The sequence below is a fragment of the Neopsephotus bourkii genome, unplaced genomic scaffold (assembly GCF_033783945.1).
Source record: "Neopsephotus bourkii isolate Nb327-2 ecotype Australia unplaced genomic scaffold, CSIRO-AGI_Nbou_v1 NB_1767, whole genome shotgun sequence".
Lineage (NCBI taxonomy): Eukaryota > Metazoa > Chordata > Aves > Psittaciformes > Psittacidae > Neopsephotus > Neopsephotus bourkii.
In genome coordinates, this window is record NW_026902241.1 from 10143918 (window position 1) to 10168183 (window position 24266).

The 24266-nt window shown below is 36.6% G+C and overlaps 1 protein-coding gene across 1 annotated transcript in view; it reads right to left on the reverse strand.

Annotated features, from left to right (window-relative positions):
* Positions 1–902: 902 nt before the first annotated feature.
* THBS2 (thrombospondin 2) overlaps positions 903–24266 on the reverse strand; it is a 31441-nt gene continuing 8077 nt past the window's right edge. Inside the window, exons 5-21 of the mRNA XM_061378522.1 lie at positions 23290–23430; positions 22951–23047; positions 21763–21933; positions 20596–20772; positions 19122–19295; positions 18549–18676; positions 18296–18448; positions 17066–17284; positions 14688–14795; positions 12722–12881; positions 11638–11756; positions 10750–10984; positions 7493–7720; positions 6755–7026; positions 5718–5815; positions 3243–3382; positions 903–2559 (exon numbers count right to left, since the gene is read on the reverse strand). Coding sequence (XP_061234506.1) covers positions 2552–2559; positions 3243–3382; positions 5718–5815; positions 6755–7026; positions 7493–7720; positions 10750–10984; positions 11638–11756; positions 12722–12881; positions 14688–14795; positions 17066–17284; positions 18296–18448; positions 18549–18676; positions 19122–19295; positions 20596–20772; positions 21763–21933; positions 22951–23047; positions 23290–23430 — 2628 coding nt within the window. The 3' untranslated portion in view covers positions 903–2551. The remainder of the gene's footprint in view (positions 2560–3242; positions 3383–5717; positions 5816–6754; positions 7027–7492; positions 7721–10749; positions 10985–11637; positions 11757–12721; positions 12882–14687; positions 14796–17065; positions 17285–18295; positions 18449–18548; positions 18677–19121; positions 19296–20595; positions 20773–21762; positions 21934–22950; positions 23048–23289; positions 23431–24266) is intronic.

Consider the following 24266-nt stretch of genomic DNA (forward strand, 5'->3'; position numbering starts at 1 on the left):
CACAGCAACAAATCACAGACTCGGATGGGACTCACGGCAGACGCACTTACAGAGAAGGATCATGTATTTGTTGAAACACATCAGCCAAGACACAATTCAGAGAAGCAGGACCAGTTCCTGCTTCTCAGTTGCAATGCTATAAATAAAACCTGGGATAGTCTGCCAGATAAGGACTTCATTGGGAATGATTTCTTGTCAGAGTGAGCTGGAAATCTGCTGTTTACAACCTTAGAAGATAGTGATTTGTAACCAAGCAACAGATTTTCTGGTTTGCTTGAAACAAACTGGTTTATAGCAAGGCAGGACGATTATTTAACTGAGGGCTTTGGGGAATGGAATATTTTCTTTAAAGAAACATTTTAACTATAAAAAAGGTAAAGAGAGTTTTTTATATAAAACCTTTTTACAGTTTATTTCCTATCATTAATTTCTTAATATATATATAAATGAGGATCTGACTAAATGAATCAGGACGTTAAATGATAAAGTTCCGTCCATGTGAACAAATAAATAATTATTTACAATCTTTGGCAAAACAAATGAAATTTCATTGATCTCACTCTCTCACACACACTTGCAAGGAAAAAAAATGAAAAAGAAATTTAAAAAACATCATAAATAATTTACATAGAATAGGAAAATTATGATACAGTCCAAATATTAACATCTTCCTCCCCACATTGATGTCTGTCTCTGACAAACAAAAAAACCTACACAGCCATTACAATCACTACATTTAATGAAGTCACCCTCCCTTCTGCTTGGGACACAATTTGAAACACCAAAAGAAAGAAACTGAAATGTTTAAAAACCTTAAAAAAGGGGCAAAAAACCCAAACAAAAGCAAACAAAAAAACAGGAAAAAAAAAAGTTTTAAACAAATCCCGCTCCCCCCCAAAAAAGATTTGATAATATGAACACTATAAAATGTGCAATAAAGCCAGTAACCATGGATTCCTTTCTAATGAATATAGTAACAAGATCTATTTCAAGGGAGAAAATTTAGCTCACTTTGCCCTACAAGGTGGCAGAGGTACTGTATTATTCCATTAGTTAACCCATCTATGAATAAAATTACACCAGCATGTGTTCTTTTTGTGAACAAAGCTCATACAACTTAAACAAAACAAAACAAACAAAGTTAAGCATGTTTATACTATTGTATATCTGAGTAACTGTTGTATCTGTTTAGAATAAACACTGGTATCCCTTCAGCATTATTTAAGAAGTTCTATATACAGCAGACATAGGTATTAATACAAAATATTAAAATTAGGGTAACTGGATATATATATTAAGGTTCCATTTATAAATTCATTATTATTATTCAACTTTAAAGTATACATGAACATAACCCATGAAACTATGCTTAAGTGTATACCATGCTTTGACAAAATCTACATATTGTGATACGCTTTTACAAACAGCTTTAAAATATTATTTGTGTATGTATTACCAATGCATTATATGACATGCTTTAAAATAAATTATCAGAGAAGATAGCTCTGTGTGATAATCTCAATAAATACTAACAAAATATTTATAAGTGGAACCTTAGATTCATACATTACCAAATTAAGTAATAGTGGCCTTGCCACCTTTTCAAAAACCCACATTACGATTCAGGATCTCAAAGTGCTTTTTGCAGCAGAGATGGGGAAAGTGGTTCAGGTTCATTTTGCTCCACATGGTCACTGCATATTCTTTATTACAAAGGAATGCAAATATGATGGAAACAGAACAATTTGAAATAATTTTTTTGAAAGTCAGACAATAGTGATGGCTTTGCATGTTACATGACTCATTCTTCCCTTTCACATGACAGTTTCTAGATCGTGTTTGGCTTGAATTAAGCTTCTACTAGGCTTTAAGTTTCAAATCTGGCATTTCTACTAACTGTAATTTTAATAGGTGTATTAAAAGCATCTTCATCAGCTAAACAACATCTTTTTGGATCAAGAAGTGTTCATAATTGATCTTTACTTTATTACCCAAAGGCATTTTCACTGTTATTCTAGACACTGTTGATGTAGCCCTCCATCACTTTGCTAAAGTTAGACCCAGAAGCCTCGTGTTATTGAAGTCCAGTCCTGATCAGAACAAGGAAGTGTCAATCATACACCTAAAAAGTAATTCAAACACATTTTTCCTCACTTAAAGACAATGACTGATAATCACCACCCCCTCTTTTTCTCCATATATATAAATACATATTAATTACATTTTTATATGTAAACATCATTCCTTGAAAAAACACAAATAAAACCCCATGTTTTTACTCTGCAGAAGTATTCTAATGTATCAATCTGCTACTGCTTCAGTGGTGGGTCAGATGCTCACATTTAGGTTTCATTAATCCTGGCTGTGAGAAGGCACTTGGGTGAAGGGATGGCTGAGGCACTCCTGGCAGCAGGGAGGTACCTGGTGAGTGGAGCACAAGGACAGAGGACAGGAGGTACACAAAAATAGAAACTGGGAGTACCAGGATGTACTGAGGTGTCTAGGTTGCATAGCATTTACAGTACTTTGCTGGTAATGCAGCAACCATTGCTCAAGCATCTGAAAGAAATGGGAAAAAAGGTATTAATTGTGATTGTTTTATTTGGTTAGGTAGTCAAACACAAGAACAGAGCTCCATCATGATAAAATAAAGATCCACACAATGTTTTTCCTGTTCTGCATTTCCTACAAATGTGAGGGCACTTATATAAAAATAGGTATCTGCCTGTGTAGCAAGATACACACGTATGTGTATGTGCACCTACATATTTAAATGTATATAAAAATCACATAGAAGAAACCCTGGGAAAGCATTTTCGTATTTCAAAAGATTTCAGACAAGGCACTATAGACAGACATGCTCATTAAAAAATATCTGCTTTCCCCTTCATGCCTCTTGAATGAGGGATGATCCAGAAGTAGCTCTGCCCTCAGGACACACTGAAATAGCCTACAAAGGAAAGGGAATGTATACAGGGAATTCTAAGAACGTATCTTGCTTAGAGATTTCAATCTCATTTTTTCCAGGTGGGTAGTATTAAAACATCTGTTTTTTGTTATTAAATTGAGATTACTATATGGGCAAAGGGCATTCATGGTATTTCAATAAATCAAGATTTACTCCATGTTATGATATTACATATTGCTTTCAGTAACTACATGATACTTTAGTTTCCATATTTCACTCTGCTCCACAGGTTATCAAAGCCTTCAGCATTTTCCAGACATTTTCTGTAACTAACCTCTGCATTCGTATTTGAGGTCAGAGAAATAGACCATCTCTTGAGAGAAGACAAAAAGACCTAATCGTCCACCAGCAAATGTTGTATCATAGATTGGTCCAGAATCCACCATGACTTGTTTCCCTTCATACACTAAAACTCTGTAAAGAACAACATAATTTAAATTAGACAAGAAGGATAATACAGTGTTCAGTGCTGCTGACAGTTCCCAAGAACTAAAACAAAATTAATTTTAACAAGGCACCAGAAAACCCAATTGCATTGTAAGGATCACTTCTCATCTCTATCTCACGCCCACCTGGCTGGCAGCCACAACACATTAATCAGAAGCAGTGGAGCTGTTCCATAAGTAATTTCATGCACACCATCTGCAAAAGATTTCCCAATTCTTTATTTAGAAGTCATGTCTCCTGGAATGAACTATGTCATGTGCTAGCATTCATTGATAAGCCCTTGTCCCTGTGAACTCAGAGGTTAGCACAAGACATTGCTACATCACTTAGCAAAATCATCTTTACAGCTGTCTGAATGGATGATTTATTTATCTTTAGGTGCAAGGGCCAACATCTAAAATTGTAAGAACCATCCCTTGAGTAAAACAAAACATCAATTGGAGATATGCTGAATCTCAGTTTCAGACATTTTAAGAGCTTAATGATAGCTGGAAGGCTTTGGACACAAATGACTAGACTAATAATACATTGGAAAAGAAAGAGAACGTGTGTGTGTGGTGGGGTGTCTGTAGAGGTCTTGGTGGGCTGGTTTGGGTTTTTGTTGTTTTAGGGGGAAGAGCTGACTGTTTCTTGAAGTGTTTTGGGCATCTAACTTGAAGCCAAAAGACCAAGACATTTATTCATTTCCCTTCTCTATCAGATAGACTGCAGTTCCTTGAGCTTGGATTCTCCACTTCTCATGGGAGACCTTGAGATAGTCAAGATTCTTAGGCTCTCAGTCTCTTAAAATAGCTTTAGGGTCAAATAAGAAAAGACTCCATAGTCTGTTAGTTAAAGAAGTCTCTAGAGGAAGGGATCATGGTCCTGCTTCAATTAATACATTAGTTATACAAAGCAGAAATACACGACTTCATATGAAGACTAAAACACTTGAGCAACTTCCTATAAATCAAGGATTAGGGAGATTTCTGCTTAGGATGGAATTCATATACAGCACTTGCTATATCTTAAAGTGTCTTATTTTCTGAAAAGTGCCCAAAGAGAAGTATGAAACTGCACCCTGAAATCCATATCTAATGGCCTGTAAAAAGAACAGCAAAAAGAATGACAGGTTTTCATGTTCAAGTAACCCTATTTAATGTAATTCTTTATATTTCAAAACCCCAAAACATATGGAAAGAGTTTAATAAATTAAGAGTTTAACAAAACAAACCAAGAACATGTAGCTCAAAACATGTTAAGAAGAAATTTCATTTTTGTACAAATAGAATGGTTTCATGACTATATTAGTGAAATCATTGATTTTATTATCTATAAAATGACCCTAAAGAATTAAGGAATTTAATGCCCTGGATCATAGACTTTGTCATGCTAGAATAATCTAATGGGTTACCAGTTGAAACACGCTTTGCCTGACACTAAGCAGATTCTGCAAATGAGGATACAGATAACAGCAACATGAATGAAAAACTCAACTTTCCTTTTGACCTGTATCAGTCAATGCTTTGCACTGCAATACTTTCATGCATAAAGAAATTATTTTCTTTCCAAGAAACAGGTAACTTTTAGCAACTTAGTGTATCCAAATTTGCTTACCCTTTCTCTCTTAAAGCCAAATGAATAACTGCTGTAAGCACAAACAAGACCTTAAGAGGTAAGATCATACTCTGCCGCATGGAAAACATCGTTTACAGGTCCAGTAGTTAGTAGAAGATAAAATTGACAGGGCCAGTAAATGCTCATTCTTTGGAATATTAGATAAGCAGCTGGGCTCTAAGGAAAGTCATATGCCATAGCACCCTGTTGTGTGCATTACAGATGTGCGCATGGCTGCTTCTGCAGCATTTCATATAAGCCACTATGGGAGACAGGATGCTGAAGTAAACAGGCCATTGGCCTACTTCCCTGTGGCAATTCTGATGGTTCTGATTAATTTCATTCATTCAAATTCCAGAGGCTGGGGAGGAATCTCATGTTCTAATCTTGCTTTAGTTTTGCTCTGGAATTTTTGGTTCCTTTACAGAAAAGCTTTTTTTTCTTTTTTCCCAGAAATTTCTTGTTTTCTTTAATTCAATAATATTTATCTGATGTAAATACTGAATCATCCAGACTAAATTGAAAACATCTGAAAAGAAAAATAACTTATTCTAAGGATAACAAAATGTCCTCAAAATACTATAACAAACTGTCACACAAGTATTAACATTATCAGAACTGACAAAGAAATTGATAACATAGCTCCTATATCAAGAGAGACAAAAGTCTTGCTACTAGAAAATAGAGGTGCAGAAACATTTCTTACTTTATTAATCCTGTTTTAGGTCTATGAATCAAATGCCACCGGTAAGCAGTATAATCTTTCCAGCCAATGTTCTTGGGATCATGCCACAATGTACGCACCTACAATAGGAATACAAATGCCTTATTAGAACAGACTGTGCCCCAATAATTGTACATCCACTATAGAAACTGTACTTGTAACCAAAGTTCATTTGCTGCAGAGCATGAAACTGAAAATAGTGTTTAATATTCAATGGTATGATCCCCAAACCTCTCTTATAGGTGCAGAGTAATGAAAATTTACATCTTAAATTATTGATCAGTTACTCATCTGTAGTTTCATAGCTGAAGTCACTGAAGACCATTACAGCATCAAACCTGACTTCCCTTAGGAAGTCCTGCCCTTGTTTGCACATACACACCCATGCTGCTAGAGTCAGTGTTAACTTTCCTATCTGTATGAGTGACTCCATCAAAGAAGAGGGACTGCAGCTTGCACAGATGTTGCTGCCTGTGGTCTGCTCCTTGAAATTGCTTCCACTCAGTCAGGGTCCTCTTCCTGCAAGGAGCCCCGAAGTTCTAAATTCCTATCTACACACAAAGCTCCACTAATTTCCAAAAGGCATGAATTTCTTCCATGGCTGGGCCCTATTTGGAACAGCAGCATTTTTTCTCACTGTTTTCATTTATTTTCTCTTTGGCTGTCACTAGCTACTGAACTCTAAATCACGTATAATCGAAACAAGCTGGAACACCAAAGGAGCAAGGGCCAATGCAGAGTTCACAAAGGATTTATGGATAACTGAGACCTCTCACTCCTTTCTTTGAACCACATCACATCTTCCCTTCTGTAATTTTTTCCATTTGTAGCTTTTTATACGTGTAATGTTTTCTTTGAAACACGATGCAAATATTATTGACACTAGTAATGTGGGAACTGAAGAAAAGCTGATAAATGTCTGCAAAAAATTGAGGTGGGAAAAGAAATTCTTTGAGACACCTCCCTTCTTCTTGAAATATTAGTCATGCACTGTTGGCCTGAAGTTTTAAATCTCTCACCTGTCCAGGTGTGTTTCCTGTATGCCAGAGGGCATTTCTCAAGTGTTCACCAGCACCAGTTGTTGAATTTACTACTTTGAGTGACACACCAGAATAGCCATAAGCCCTGGTGGGTTTGTCCTCCCAGTAGGTCTGAGTGACCTGCTTCCACATCAAAACATAAAACCGACTGCTGGACTGGTAGCCAAACACAAAGCCAGCATAATCATCATCACGGTCTGTGTTAACATAGAACGTCCCACTGAAGTCAACAGAGCTGAACTCATCATAGCCTGGGAGAGGACAAAAGTGACAAACCATTGAGTTACCATGCTGAGCCCAGCCACCCACACCAAAGAGTCCCAGCTCTATCCTGAGTTTTGCTAGAGGTCATAAACTACCTTTTTGAGTTTTCTTACCTGTAGGAGAGGAAGTAATTACACTTGACTACCTATTACATGGAGGCTTCTGGAGGGAAATAAGTTGTTTACAAGGGACATTGATGACAGCAGGCACTACACTTATATCAAGCTCTTCAACTGGGTATTTTATGTGTGTTACAGTCAGTAATCAGATAAACAGTCAAAGGCAAACAGCACTGACCTGGTTTTCATTTGGGCATATACATTGCTCCCATATATCGATCTAAAGCTTGTAGCACCAAAAAGGTGTATTTATCTACCTTTTTACTTTTTCCTTTCCTTATCACCAGATCACTGGTTCATTTTCTGAAGATAACGCCTGACTTCAGATACTCACCTACAGCTATTCCAGGATCAGAGTTGGCAGTCTGTACCAGTTCCTTGCCTTGGTGGCGAATAACCCAGTTGGGATCAATCTGAGCTGTTCCCTTGGGGTCCAGTGGGACCATCTGGAACTTTCTGAAATCAGTCTCACTTATCGCATTGTTTTCAGGGCAAACATCATAAATATCTGGGACATTGTCATTGTCAAAGTCATCTTTGCAAATATCACCTCTGCCATCACCTATAAGCAATGTGAATAAACAAATGCAATCATTAACAATTTACCCAAGCCTTCCTAGGAGCTCTCTCAATGATGGAAGAAATTTATGATAAGCATAAGTATGTTATTATCTTGTTTCTCAAAGAACACTCCAAATGACTCCAAAGAAAACTTCATTCTCTAAAAGTCAATTTGAAATGTTGCTGGTAATGACTGGAAGAAATCATCAACTTTGATGAGGGCCAAAATCGTCAATAAACTGTCCTGTCAGTGGTTTATGACAATGATCAATCTGGCCCCAGACTATACGCTGCTTTGGAATTAGGGTGGGAAAAGTTGGAAGTTTACTATGTCTATGTGATTCACTAATTCTTGTATTACATTTTCAGTTTGATTTGTCCCAGATGTGGATACAATGCCACATTAATATGTGCAGTGTAAATGAATTCAAACAATAGCATTAAAAACTTAATCTTCCTGCACATTACTATATCTGTATATACTATTGAGGATATTAAATATTTTCAGACTTTTATCTCTGTCTCAAGATTTGCTCCATCCAAGGTGCTTCAGACTGCAGAAGTGTCACTCAGGTGTCGAAAGTGGAAACAGTATTGCAGTAAAATACTGCAATATTCTGTAGTATTTTGAAAGACACTCTTAGTCTTTCACTTGTGGGTAGAGCAACTTGTCTTAAAGAAAACCTGGTGCTTCAGAAAAATGTAAGAAAAAATAAAGAAGCACTGTATCCAATATGACTAGCCTTGGAGAAATGGAAATACTAAGTTTTGTTACATGAATTGCATAAGTTTTTAGAGAATCTAAAAATACATTCATAGAGTTCAGCTACAGTTGTGCTTCTGCCCAGTACTTTTACTATACTCAGTATTTTTAAAAAAGACAAAAAATTATTTCCTTTCTTAATTTACCCATAATATTGGAGAGATGCCTTGCCTTGAATAGTAGGTGTTGAAAGAAGGCATCTAAAAAAAAAAAGATCTCATTGCCAATGCCACTATTATTCAGTGGCATATAACAGTACAAACACTTGAAAATATAGCAGAAAATCTTGGCTAGACAAGTATAGAAACAAATTTGCAAATGGCTCCAACCTTAATAACAGAAACCACTGGATATTACACTGGGTACTAACATAAAACCAGAACTGTCAGCTAATTTGTTCCTATCCTCATGCAGCTCTGCAGCTGCTTTTAAGGTATTTGTGACTGCTCTAAGAACGTGGGAATTAACACAATAGGAAATAGCAATGATCCAGCTCATTCAATACTGACCTGCTACTAGATGCTTCACAGACAAATGGAAAGCTACATAATTAAGCCTAACCAGTACAGCACTGTCCAAGTATAAAGCTTTCACAGAGAAAGCAGAATGAGCTTTAGGCAACAGCCAAAAAATAAAACCAAAAAACTTTAGGAAAAGATGAAGCATCTAGTATCTCAAAGACACTCTGCAGTTCAGATACATGGTAAATTGGTCCCATTTTCCACTCTGGCAACCAGCCACAGAGAACTTCAAATCCTGACCAGCTGTGTGCTCCTGCACCTGTTTGTCTTAGTACTTATTGGAGAAAAGAGAATGAATTTCCAATTTTATTCTCTTTGCCAATATGAAAGAGGTAATTCTTGAGTCACAGGAGAATTTAATTATTCGCTGAAAAGCCCTGCTGATGCTCATTTGGTACTGAGCTGCTGCTGACAACATTGACTCCATGTCAAGGAAAGTTAGAAAGTGTTTGTTTACCCATCCATGTCCAACAGCTCTCTCCAGGGCCTCATCTTCATATGCTATAGCTCACATCTTCAGAGTGTGGGAGCATCTTTTGGCTTTATTTATTGCTTTTCCAAGACTTCTGTTGGACCTACCGCTAATGACAGTGATGAGCTGGCTAAACTGTTTGCATTTATGCTTTTTGTGATCCTTACTCCATACTTAAATGCAGCATCCCTCAAGACCCAGATGACAGATGACTACAACAAGCTATCCCCATCTGGGGGCACCGGTTTGTTCTGGGCTACTTCTAAAATTAAGGGGTGTTTCCAGAGACTGGCAAGTACAAATATATTCCAAATATATAATTGGACTGAAGGGTTAAGTAATTTAAAAACTACTACTGACTACAAACTTCCTACTGCCAGAGGGAAAAGAGTCAGTGCTCAGAATTTTATCTTTCTAAAAGTACCTAAAACCATATTGTGTAGGTACTAAATTCTTCTTCCAATCTCACCATGGAATGACTCCAGCAAGCTGTGTAACTCAGAACAGAAATTGCTCACCTGTATTTACTACAAGGGCCATTACTTGTAGACATATTATGGTGGTTTTCGATAGGCCATAAATGTTTTCTAAATCACATTTACGATTATGAAACTATCACTATTTCATTACTGAAATACCGCCAAGCACAGAGAAAGGCTGTTTGAGAGTAACCAGCAGCATTTTAGCACAGAATTGGAGAAAAGAACAATTGTGTATCTATTTTTTGATCTGCGATATGACTATTTTAAAAACAGACATGTATATCATTGAGACATATTTAAGGCTACTTACAAAGCAAATTTGAGAAAAGCTGCTCACAGAAACTTTTTTTTAAACCAAAACAGGTAAAAATTAAGAAGAAGCTTATACCTAAAAAACCTGGTGAAATAGCCTGGTTTTCAAAATAAAGCAGAGCAGTAAACCATATTCTTTTCTTATTCTGATTTTCAGAATATAATGTTTGGAAAGAAAAACAGATAATTTTTTAAAACTTCTATTTGAAATATTTTCCCAGATTTTTAATATTTCAATTCAAAGTGAATAGCATAAGTATACAAAAAAAAAAGGTATTTTTCTTTTTATATTTGTTAAAGATGTTCTTCTGTTCTACTGCTCTGACCCTGGACCAAACTGGACAGTTCAGTTCCACTGAAGTCGATGGTGTCTCAAATGTCAAAACCAGCATGGTTTGATCTGAAGTCTCTCTATCATATATTAATAATCCAAGATCATCAGATACCAAGAACTAAGTTAAATACATATGCTATTCTTACCATCAGAATCCTCCTGCTCAGGGTTGTACCTAAGACGACAATTGTCCCTGTCATCTGGGACACCATCATTATCATCATCAGGATCACAGGCATCTCCTTTACCATCTTTATCATGGTCAGCCTGGTTTGCATTGGGGATGTAAGGGCAGTTATCCTGGTTATTCTGATGGCCATCTTCATCTATGTCCTCATTGTTGTCACACTGGTCACCAACAAGGTCATTATCTGCATCAGTCTATCGAAAAAAAAAATTTGAAGAGTACATTTATTAGGGTTACTAAACACAAAAGTACAGATAGCCTGGTAGTTAACTTCTCACCACTTCTCCTCAAAGACATTTCTGAGGAAAAGTGGTATTATGATGGCAACTATGCTTCAAACAGAAATATTTTCAAACTAGTATGGGCATTTATCCTGCCATCAGTGCACAAGATCTGGTCCCAAAGACATTTCCAGGGAAAGTCTTTGGCCACAATCATCTTCATTGTTCTCATTCTAGAGATCACAGGGGAGTGTCAGTCTGGGCAGAACATTTTCTTGCTGCTTCTGTACACCTGACATTACTTACCTGCACATAGACCAGCTATCTCAGGCATATCAAATCCAGCACTGAGGCTGTAATCATTTGCCATGGGGCAATAAGCAGTTCACCAAAGGCTTAAAGATGAATTGAAAGACATCATCACTCTACTTCCATTTCATCTACTACTGCTAATGCTGAACCCAGAACAATCTGATACAAAGATATCTGACAACCTGAGGTGAATATTAGCAATACAGTTCCTCTTCTTCAGCTCTACAGTAAACAGGGCCTGATAACAATTCCCATGTTCTTTTCTCGACGCTTGTTCTTATATTACCATTAAAGAAATGATCTCTAACATTTACCTGGTCTGGATTATGCATCAAGGGACAATTATCACACTGATCACCAACTCCATCACCATCTGTGTCACTCTGGTCTGTGTTATAGACATAAGGACAATTATCTCGTTCATTAAAAATGTCTATGAAGGGAAAAAAAAAGAAAAAAAGATTGAAAAAATCAGAATGATACAGCATCCAGCACAGCCAGCCACACACACAACTGTAGGAGTCACTAGTAAAGAAGGAAGGCTCTTAAGGGGTTCACAAGTTTTCTGACTACTGCAACATATTGGCATTTCTCTCTGGAAAGGATAAAAGAACCCTTTCCTATATTATATGGCCCCTGAATAATTTTTTCCGCCAATAGCATATGATTACACTTTTCTTCAAATTCAGATCTATCTTAAGTATTACTAAGAACCTGAAGATCGCAGGGATGAGAGGACTTCAAAATGTTCAGAAGTTCAAGTCAAATAAGCATCCAGAAGTTTAAACTGTTACTGAAGGAAACCCAAAACTGGATTTCTTCAGCTTCTAGTACTTCCTTATTCTCACAAATTTTTGGGAGACATTTAAGTGCTTTTTCCCCCCTCCTTAAATCTGATCAAATCCGAGTCATATAGGCATGCACTGGTAGATGAAATGAGCACCTTTAATATTATTTTAAGACACACAAAAATGTGTATTTGGATTACTGTGGGCTTTGCTTTACACTTATAGCAAAGCAGATCGATTTCCTACAGGCATTGTCTTAAATGCCTGGATGTTCTGACAATATTTTACCTCCCTAAAAAGGAAAAAAGAAGTCAACAGAAATGTTATATTAGACACTGTTTACTTTGGAACACAAATATTTTTTTCTTAGGGTTACACTGATAAAAGACTTGCTGTGAATTATTCTTCAACAATATCCACTGTAGTTATCTAGGGACTTTCTGGACAACAGTGCTACACAGAACAGATGAAATTCAGGTGTTCTCTTCTGCCTTTTTGAGCTGCTATACCCAATTTTATTCCATGTATAAATGCAGGTAGCCCATCTTACTGGACATAAAGCAAAGTGTCATCATGGAACAGCATATAATTCATAAAATTGAAAGCATACCATCTCCATCAATATCCACAGCACATGAGTCACCCTCCCCATTATTGTCTGTGTCAATCTGAGCAGGGTTGTGCACATAGGGGCAATTATCACAGCGGTCACCAACTTCATCCTTGTCATAATCAAACTGACGAGGGTTGAACAGAAGAGGGCAATTGTCCTAAGTAAGAAGAAACAGAAGATTTCAGAATATAAATCACAACTCATGAGAGCATACTATGAAGTGGTAATTCTTCCTTTTAAGCTTGGACAGAGGCCAAAAAGAAGAAAAAAACCCAACCAAAAATCAAACTATTAAACTACATTTTTTTTAATGGACAAGCTGTACTTTCACTGAAAATCTTGGTGGTAATGGGATGCCATCTGGACAGCCTGATTCACTGGCTGGTTTTGTACATGACATGTGAATGTGTTCATATATCACTAGGATAGCAACAGGCATTTTAAATTGGATCTGTATTCATATGTCAACAAAAGTCTATTACTTGTATGTGTATTATTTTATTAAAAAAAAAAAAAAACAAAACCAGAGCATGTTGTAAAATCAGGCCAATTTCAGCTGCATTTTGTATTTTCTGAGAAAAAAATAATTATTACTCTGAGGGGTTTTTTTTTGGAACAAACTAGCAATAATATTCTCACTTTTAAAACCACATATTTTGATTTTTTGATTTAGAAAAGGATCAACTTTTTTGTGGGTTCTGTTATACTGCATATGATAGTAAGATGTAAAATGTTTCAGAAAAGCAAAGTTAAATGCTATCATTGACTCAGAATATTTTTTCCCTGAGACCATGCCTTTTAGGGGAGTTTTGAAAATTTTTAGTTTGTTCCCTAATTTGGAAGTTTGCCGGAACAAAAACTCTTATGTTTCACACGTCCTCAAATTACACATGGGCTTTTGCACAGGCACAAGGAAGTGCATGGTGTGGAAAGCAAAGAACAATAAGACCAAACCTAATTAGTTTTAGTGAAGGCTATATCAGCGTCATGGAATCTGAATGGAAGTCGCATGGAAAAAAAATTTAAACTCTTTTTTTTCTGCTAAAGCAAAAATGATTTACTAGGAAATAGCCTCTTAGCACATTTTAAATTCCTCACAAATAAATTATATACTCGAGGACAAGATGTACTGGCAATTAAAAAAATATATTGTTCATAAAATAATTGTTCTGGCTACAATTTTTTAAATCTATGTACTAAATCATATTCTTTTATCAAATGATTCTTTGGTTTTGAAATCTTCCAAATAAAAACAGGCCTAACCCAACTTTGACCATCTGAAGCTCTAGAGCATCTAGGCTCCCTCTGAAGGAAACAAAGAGGAGCAGTGAACTAAAACTAATTCACTCATTCTCAACATGTTCAGAACAGGCAGGGTGAATCCCACTGTGGTGGAGCCTCTGTCCTTTTGCTGGATGTGCAGGGAGAACAAGTTTAGACTGACTGTCTATCTCCTGGAATCTACAGGAAGATTAATTTCAGTTTTGCTGGCAGATGTAGAGGAGTGAAGCATGAATCAGGCTAGGTACTTTCCCCCTGTCATTTCCCATTGATGCTGGCTGTGTTTATAGCTGTTATTATTACCCATCATCCCTTGTCTCCAACATACCTCAGATGTATTATTTACCAGCTTTTCAAATACAATGGACCTATCATTCTCCCATTGTAAAATACAAAGGCCAAAGCTACTTTCCATTGATCTGTTTTAATGCACACAACTGAACCCAGAACTGATATGGAGAACGTAATTCACACCCAGGTTCCCCAGGCTGCTTTGCTCTTTACAGTGCTACTCTCCTTTGACCGAACAGAGCTTTACCATGTATCAGATATCATCCAGGGAAGGCAGTGCAGAGTAACTCACCTGAAGTTCTGAACAATAAAGCTCTCATCTATTGTGATGGTTTTTGTTAAAGCCAGTTGTTTAGGTCAACTGTACTGAAGACACAGAAACATATCTTACTTTGTCATCTTCGACACCATCATTGTCATCATCCTCATCACAGGCATCTCCTTTGCCATCTTTATCAAAGTCTTCTTGGCCAGAGTTAGGCAGAAGGGGGCAGTTATCCTGGCCAAAAGAAATAATCAGTGCATTATGTTTATATTATGTCAGAATGACTTGCCTGGGCAAAAAAGTGGATATGTTACACCAGAGACTATAAAACAAGGTCAATCACAAATACTTTTTAAAGTGCCTGTTTGTTTGCTGCCAAAGATAGTAGTTCATTTGCTGCTTTCATACTGTAAAGTAAGTGAAATGCATCTGCAAATCATTCTATTTCCCAGCTCTCCTTCTGTCAAAGCAATGTTTCCAGTAAATTTAAGATGAAACCATCTAGCAGAGAACAAGCACACCACATGCACACACATGAACTCTTACATCAACTTTTTATAGACAACTCATGAAGTATGTTTGAAGATTACAAATAAAATGACCAGGTTTGGCTGCCAGAAAAATAAAGACACAAGCCAGGAGATGATCTTCAGAAATAGTTGCTCATATGGAAAGTTACTGGAACAAAGTAGTACGCAACAATGAAGGGGCACACTGTTAGAAAGGGGTTTGGAAAAAGTGCTTTTATACTGTTCAGCAGAAGAGTACCTTGGCAATCTCATGCTCCCATAGCATTGAAAACAAAAGGCAAATGAACCTCCATTTTGTATCACAGCTTTATAAAGAACAATTATTTTAAATGAGCAAGTCTTATGTTACACTGAAAAAAATAAGAAGTGAAATAGTTTGTCAAACTTTTAAGATGTATTCCTTTAAAAAATACTAGAATCAGCTAAAAATTTATTGCAATTCTACCACTGGCTAAGAATACCTCTGTTATTCTCACTCCTCACATTCTGTATCTACTGTATCAAAACTGAACCTGCCAATTGCATGCAGAAATACCTTTTTCATAACACATACCTTAAGAAAATTAATACTATAGTAAGATTCCTAGCCATGTTTTCAATCTCAGTGCTTCTAACAAGGTAAGTAATTCAAGTAGACAAGAATTAGAAAATTTGTGATAAATATCAAAACCCCAAAGCAACCCCAATTTTTTTTTTATGGCACTTTTATACCAAATAACTATGAACAGCCTGACTGTCCATTGCTTACCAGCAATACAAAAAAAAAAATCCTTATTTTGAAATAGTGAAAGAAATTAGTTGAAGCTTGCCCAGTCACTCTGTATGTTTCTATCTATGTTTTTCTTTCTACATTCTCTATAGATTTGAGTCCAGTTTCATGTAAATCAACTAGTAAGGTAGAGACATCATGGGTAGCAAGTTCTCATAAACTTTAGAAAAGGAGATAACAGGACAAAGAGAGATCCTACCAGTGCACTCTAATATTTATTATTAGATATTAGAAAGAACTTAAACATCACACCTTCCACCTGGGAACTCAACCTTGAGGCACAAACCTGCTGGAAAATAGGCTTCTTTACTTCACCTATCGACAAAGTTGTGTGTTGGTATGACAAATATTAATGCAAAAATTATACTTTCATGTGAATGAAAATAAAATTTACACTAAAAGATATTGCTAAGGTTTTGTTTTTATTTAGATTTACTTGCTTTATTCATATAGTTTTGATTAGACAATAAGCTAATTTTCAACCATTATTAGCTCAAGAAAGCAGCATTGTTTTTTCCTTTTTAATTGAGTTACTCAACCTCAATATTTCATAATGAATATAAGTACCTGAAAATACCTGCCATTTTTAAGGTTTTTTTGGAAGGGCTGGAAAGGGAGCCCTTAAATGAAATACTTGCGTCTATTAGAATGACACATATATTATAGAAACCATTAATCAACCTTTGGAAACAGTTTTTTCTAATAGGTTCAGCATGTAGATTTTTTGTGAAAAGTAATCATTTGCTTTACATCTTGAGTCAATATGTTGCAGATTCTGATGACAGGAACTGAAAAAGAATACATGTACTGCAATTGCTGAATTGGCTAGATCCACAATGAACAGACATCGACTACAGTGAGGAAGATCAACATTTGAGGCTCAAATTTCCACCAGAAACTCTTCTGCTGATAAAGCCTAGACTCACAACTTCAAAAGGATTACATCTGAGTGACCTGATTCTCTCAAAGAGCCTGATTTCAAACTTTCCTATTCTCTTGTTTTGTTTTTTTTTAAACCACTGGAGTGGTCTAAAACTCAAGTATTTTTGTATTTTTCCTCATTTTTTAAGTATCCAAGCAGGCTCACCTGCCAGCTTCATGAAAGCAACCACCAACTTGATGCTGAGAAGTGTTACTCAACTATTTAGGAAAAGGAAAGAAAATTTGTTTATTGCACAGCATTTTCATCAACTTTTTTCACTTACCTTGACACAATGGTATGTTGCATTAGCAGCACAGACCAAGTTATTATTAGGCCAGCCATCCAAATCTGAATCTTCACCACAGATGCGCCCATCACCAGCATATCCTGTCCTGCATTCACATTTGTACATAGGATCACTGAAATGGCCCAGATAAATGCACTCTGCAGACTTATGGCAGCTGTGTGTCTTGTCCTTGCATGGATTCTCAGGTTCACAGACCTGTAAGAGACCATATTCACTGAAACCTGATGATACTCACAGTCAGCTGTGTGCACCTCAACTTCGTCAAAAATCAGGGCAGTTATTCAGATGCCTAAAGACAGGAACTTTGCCTGAACTGTGGTTAGTAAGCTATACTGCTCTGTCAGCTCACAACTCCAAACAATGTGTTCAATGAAAATAATTAAAACAAACCGCAGGAAAAATTGGACATTATTCAAAAAGCAACTAAAGTGTGTGATTAACATTTTCAGAACTCTGCTTTCATACAGATGTCATTAATTCCTAGAAATTAACTGCAACAGAAAGTACAATGTGCTCACCTCCTTCCCTTCAGTCTTTTGCCTGTCAGTATGCAAGGACTATCTTATTTTCTTAAATCAGAGACCTTAACGAATTCTCGTGTACAACAAATGCATTTTCATTAACAGTGTCTGAGAATCTCACACAAATGTTCTACATTTAGACTTCACACACTGAACTAACCACAGATTTATTCAACAGCAACAAAGAGAAGGCATCCCAGGACATCTGTTTTAACCTTTTTTGTCTTGTCTATCAAACCATAGTCTTCAATGTTACTTCCACTTCTGTTTTTCACCATTAAGAGGTGTTGTTTTATGGAGTAAGAACTTCAGACATATGTCTAATGACATCCACATTCTCAGCGTTATATCTATGGAGAGAACGATACTGATTCTTCAGTTTCCAATCCCCAGAGTAGGCGTATACACTTGAGAGAAAGGAGAGCATAGCAGGAAAATGCTTGCTCCCGGCATTTAGCTCTCATTTGGAACAAGTGTGCAGATGCCAATGAAAATAAAACCCTTAAAAAAAAATCAAATCAAAATTCAGTGTTTTGTTACTCAGATCCAAAATACTCTGAAACAGCATTTGTCTATTTCAGTTTACCTTTGGTACCTAAGTTTATCACATGCTTCCATTCATAGATATTTTCAGGTGGGAATTACTCAGTTTCAAAAGCCTCAAGTTCTCTTCAACATCACTTACTTGCTTCTCTGTCTTGGCAACTTCCAGCCCTACCCCATAGGGCTGACTTCCTTTATAGCGTGGAGGACATGGCAAGCAGTGGAAACCTGGATTTGTGTTCACACAGCGATGGACCTGATTCACCTTGAAGCAAATGTCTGACACAGCTATACACTGCAGGAAAAGAAAGAAGAAATCAATGAGATGGATATGTAATTCCCAAATAATGAAAAATTCAGTGATTTCCTGATGTTAATGGAAACAAAGCCAGTACCTCATCAAGATCCTCACAGGCAGTACCATTGCCAAGGTAACCTGCTGGGCATGGCCCACATGACCAAGACCCATCTGGGTAACTGTTGCATTCTGCTCCAGGAAAGCAAGGATTTGACAAACACCCATCTGGCAAAGACACATAAAAGTGTATATTAAGTTAGGAGCATAAAAGGCACATAAAATTTCATTCAAGAAACAGGAATTATCTGTTCATTAGCTTAACTCATGTCTGAGGCAACAGGTTCTTATAAGGACCCTTAGAATGATGGTTATTAAATTCATTTAATATAGTATTGATTTAAAACTATAATAATAGATTGCTACATCCAGTTGAATACTTTACAACATACTGAAATCCTGTTTAAGAAATGCACCCTTGTTCAGAAATCAGTATTAAGAATATATATATAAAATCTCCCTGATCTAAAAAGCAGCCTAAATAGTCAAATACATTTTCCCAAAACGAAGGTATAATTAGTAGTTTTCTATAGTTTCGATTCATAATTATCCATTAAAGAAATGGCAGCAATTAGTCAGACTGTATAAAGAATAAACGCCAATAAATACCAACCAATTGGGCAATCCTTCTTGTTGCACATATCATGTTGCTTGGTATCTCCCACACATGGCTTTCCTCCATACAGTGGCTCTGGACTGTTGCAGAGGCGAGACCTCTCACGAATTCCTCCTCCACAGGTAACAGTGCAGGCAGACCATGGAGACCAAGGACCCCACCGGCCATTCACTAAGACATGCAGAAAAGAGAAGAGCATCACAGGCAACATATCGTCAGCTTCTTGACTGAAGACAGTTTCTCACTATGCACATAGAAAGAAAGATGCTGGCACAGCATTACACTGAGATAGCGATGTTTCAGAAACAAACAAACAAAAAAATGCCCAACTGCTTTATAGGCATTTTTTGGCCAACAATTCAAAACAACATGCTGTGCCCAATGGCATGGTGTATTTCCATTTAAGCTGATGAGAACAAATACAGTGTCTTCAAAGCTCCCTACTAAGCTTCATTTTTTGTACAGAAAGCAGAGAGTGATCACAGGATACAAACTTCTGCTAAGCCAGACCTGAGCTTTGTGGCTTTTTTAATAGGAACAGTATTCTCAGTAAGGTTGCAGCTATCATTTTTGTTTTGTCATACATTCAGTGTATCTTCAGCAGTATTCCTTGATTCAGTATAAATAACTGGTTTCAATGATTGTTGTGCATGTTTTTAGTGGTACAGCTCTACTGATCATTCGTTCATCAATTCTGAATTTTCTTGAAATACAAATATCTTTGAACCAAACTCTGTGTGTGTTCTTGGTATTGCAAAAAAACATAAGGGCCATGGCTTGTGTCCTTAAATAACCTTTTCACTAAATTTGCATGCACAGTTAGATTAAAAAAAAAAAAAAGTGAATATAACTATTTAAGTACTATCAGGTTGGAAGCTTGACATCAGTTTCAAGCTCATATTCTGTAAGTAGAATGGAAAGACTGAACAGAGAACGGAACGAATAAATATATTCAAAGGGAAAAGAGTAATGGGAAAAAATATATGAAAGAAAATGAAAGTGAATAGAGTGAATGGTCTCTGAAAAGATTAAAGAGTGGAGATGAAGAAAATTATAACACTTGAGTTGAATATGTGTAAAATATGTATACATACTTTCAAAGAAACCTGGCCACTAAGGGACTGGATGTCTATTCCTAACATGTACAATATAAGCTTCCTTTTAGATAGTGTTTGTACTTTTGATATGCAGAGATAAATCACTAAGTTATAAAGTGAAAATTTCTCAAACTCTCAATGTTTAAAGCCAAATCACAACTTAGGAGGTTTAAAAACCTCTGACTTCATTGCTGTCTTCATTTTAAGAGCACGCTTGTGTGTTATTTCAAACCATTATAAATTATATTATTTAAAACCAAGTTATAAATTATATTTTCCATCACAGAAATTCACTGTAACTTAGACCTAAATAAACAGAAAAAAATCAGCTGGACTATTATTGCATCACCTTGGATTCAAGGCCACAGACATACCTGGACATGGAACCTTCTCGCACTTCTCTGTTTCACGCCCATTTCCCACACAGTTTTTCCCACCCATCTGGGGAATAGGGGAATTGCAGAGCCGGATGCGGGTGATATTTCCTACTCCACAGGTAACTGAACAGGAAGACCAGGGAGACCAGTGACTCCAGCCACCATCTTGACGTACTGTGAGAAAAGACCAAAACTCAAGAAATAGCCCACCTGCAGCAATAATGCAAGATCACTTGTGAAGTTAACCTTCTTATTAAGCCTCTCACTATATCTTATGAATGTCCCATGTCTTTCCTACTATTGTCACTTACAAAGCACATAAGCTCAGGCATTCAAGTACAGCTTTCTTAAGAATCTCAGTGACCAATATATGACTAATATGAATGTTATATAATTAAATAATTTTATATTTAATATTAAAAATAAACTTGTTCCAATGAAATAACTTGTTTAAAATGTACTTTTGGAGATCTAGCAGCTTCAGCAATAGCCTTATGTACTAAAGTAGCCAATATATAGCAGCTACCTGCAACAGTATTAACTACCTGGAGTATGGTTCTTTTAAGTGCCCTAAATGTAAAAGCAATTTAACATTTTGCAAAAGTCTATCATTACCACACTCCTAAACACCACTGAGCTAATGGAATGGGCCAATAATTGTGAATGAACAGCAGATTAAAACATGGCCTCATGTGTCATGGCTATGAACTCAGCGTTGTCTTGAAACTCACTTCAAACGAGACTCCTGTTCAGAGAATCATATAATGGTTTGGGTTAGAAGGAACCTTAAAGATCATCCAGTTCCAATCCCCCTTCCATGGGAAGGGACACCTTCCACTAGACCAGGTTGCTCAAGGTTGCTTCATAATGTTAAATAAAATAAAATGACCCACTATTTTATGCTTAACAGATCTAAGCCCAGATGCACACACATATTGCACTGTCAGGAAAAGAAGAAATAGTTGACAGGGGTGAGATGACAAAGAATCTGACATTAGCTACTTTAAACATGCATACATGAATGCTCAAATACATACTGCCCTGACTAGTGAGCATTCATAGGAAATCCAGACTAAGCTTCTAAGTTTGTTTTTACTTAGAGATGCCTAAAGAAACTTAAAAAAAAAAAAAAAAGAAATTGAAAGGAGAAATTTTATTACTTACTGCGATGGTCACATTTCTTAAAGCTGCACATCCTTGTCTGGATGTGTGGGCCTGTACAAGCACTCCTGGTCACATCACATGACCTTCCTCGCATCTGAGTCCCAGAGCCACATGTAACTGAGCACTTTGTCCAGTCTGACCATGGTGACCAGCCTTCCTCACTGTCATCAGCTGCAGAACAAACGGTAAGAAGACCTGCTTAGCATCACTATTATCCTATTCAGAAGATTTTCATTTCTCTTTCTGTAGAACATGAACTTCGCCCTTCAGATCTCTCTTTTCAAATTTTGCTTTCCCAAACTGCCACTGAACTTAGGGAATTATAATTAAATGTAACGAGAGGTTAGCCCAGGTAAGAATACTGGATCTTCATGAACGTGCTTGCAGTGTTTGTATGAGGCACTGACCTTTGGAGGAAGAACGTTTTATCTCTGAAAAAGACTGAGCCAAAAATTTGACTTCCCAACTGCCTCTGACTTCATAATATAGGTCAGTGTAATGAAATGTGTCCCCACCTCTTAACACAACATAACAGCATACATGACCAAGAGCACATTGTAAGAGTATACTGTATGCTCTGAACAGGGAAAAAAACCTGAGAATATTACAATATGTTTTTATTTAGAGCATCTAAGCAACCATCATCTTCTGTAACTGCCCTGCCTAGTACACTGAAGTCACTTAACCAGTGAAACTATTAAAACTGCTGTCTCTAAAGCCTAGTTCACAGCCTGCACTGCCATCTTAAATGTGGAACAAATTGTCAAGGTTTATAAGTAAAGCAGTATGACAGAGAAGGAATAAAACTGAGTAAAAGAATTACGGTAACAAAGAGGAAAAATAACTTGCACTCTTGATAAAACAACAGTGCACAGTGCTATTGCAAACCAACAAAAATCAGAATGTCCACAACTGGGGAGGAGCATGTATCTAACCTTTAGTTTCCAACTTAGCCAGGCAAGTTATCAGCTTACTTCTAAGCAACCAATACAATCAACAGAAGAGAGACCACCTCCTCCAGAAGGTAGCTTCAAGCAGCCAAGTTACTTCATATGATATTTATGTACATATAATTTTTATATTTGATCTCACCTGCCTTTACCTCTTACTTGTTTTGACCTTTCCAACACACTAGTAATGATTTCAAATATTGCCAGAGAGTATCTTTCTCTTTGGCTAAATACTCACAATGAGAGCAGACTGGACAGCATTCACCTTCAACAAAAGATGGATCAGCACAGGAGACTGCTGGGCAGGTGATTTGATGGCATACAACTTTAGAATCCTACAGGCAAAGAAAGTAATTTACTGACATACTCACATCCAGAGGCAAATAAAGGTAAGCATCTGGGGAAATTTCATGTGTGGAAATTCAAGCTATTCTGTCTGTCATGGACATGGGGACTACTTTTTAAAAATACCAAGTCTAGGTCAAGCTCTTCAGTAAATGTGACCTGACCTGGACAGTTGGGCTCAATTAAACCCACTATCCATTTCTGCAAAAGAATAATGTTTCCAAAATCTTACCTGGCAGGTGCACTTGGTGCAGCTATCTACAATCCAGCTTTCATTGTCTGCAAAGACACGACCATCCTGCCAGCAAACAGATTGGTTCTTCAGTGTTTTGTTAGGCCCAATCAATTCCCACATAATTTGGTTCTCTTCAGACTAGAGGAAAAAGTAAATGAGAATAAGTTGTGTACTTTGCAAGCAAATCATTTTAAATAAAAAAACAAACAACTGAGACACTAGTGGATTTAATTCTTCCTCCTTAAAAAAAGAAAAAAAAAAGTATATTTTTCCATATTCATGTACATAAAGATGACCTCAGACAGTGGAATACAGCATAGCAATTATTCAAATAACAGTACGAAAACAGTCACACAATACTAAGAAATCTGTTCTTCACAATTTTGCTTTCCTCTAGTACAGCTCATCTTTAGATGGTAAGATTTTAGTCCTGAGATATATGGCATAGTAATAAACTTCCTTCAGAAAGAATTAACTGATTCAGAATGAGAGGGGCAGACTACAGCAAAATGTCACCATCATACTTCATGTTTAGGTACCCTGGTTAGCCACTTGCTCATGTTTTCATAAATAGCATAAGCATGGTAACACTGCTTTAGCAGTACACAGGCAAGGTTGGGTTTGTTAAGTTTTGATTTCCAAACCTGCAGCAACCACAGATCTCTCCTGCGTATGGATGCATGTGTGTGTGTTCTTTTAAATCCAATCAGCAAAAAAACAAGCCATTGTTTAAGTATTATACTCAAGAATTACCTAACTAGTCACTTTGAAAATGCAGGTCATCTCTACATTGTGTAGATATACCAATAGGTATATGTGTATATACGTATATATTATATTATATTATTATAATGTAATATATTAATATATAACGTAATTATAATATATATGCACGTGTGTATGTGTATAACAGGTATATATGTGTAATAGAGCAATCTATTAACTGCCTCTGGTGTAAAGCAAAGAGAGAAAGA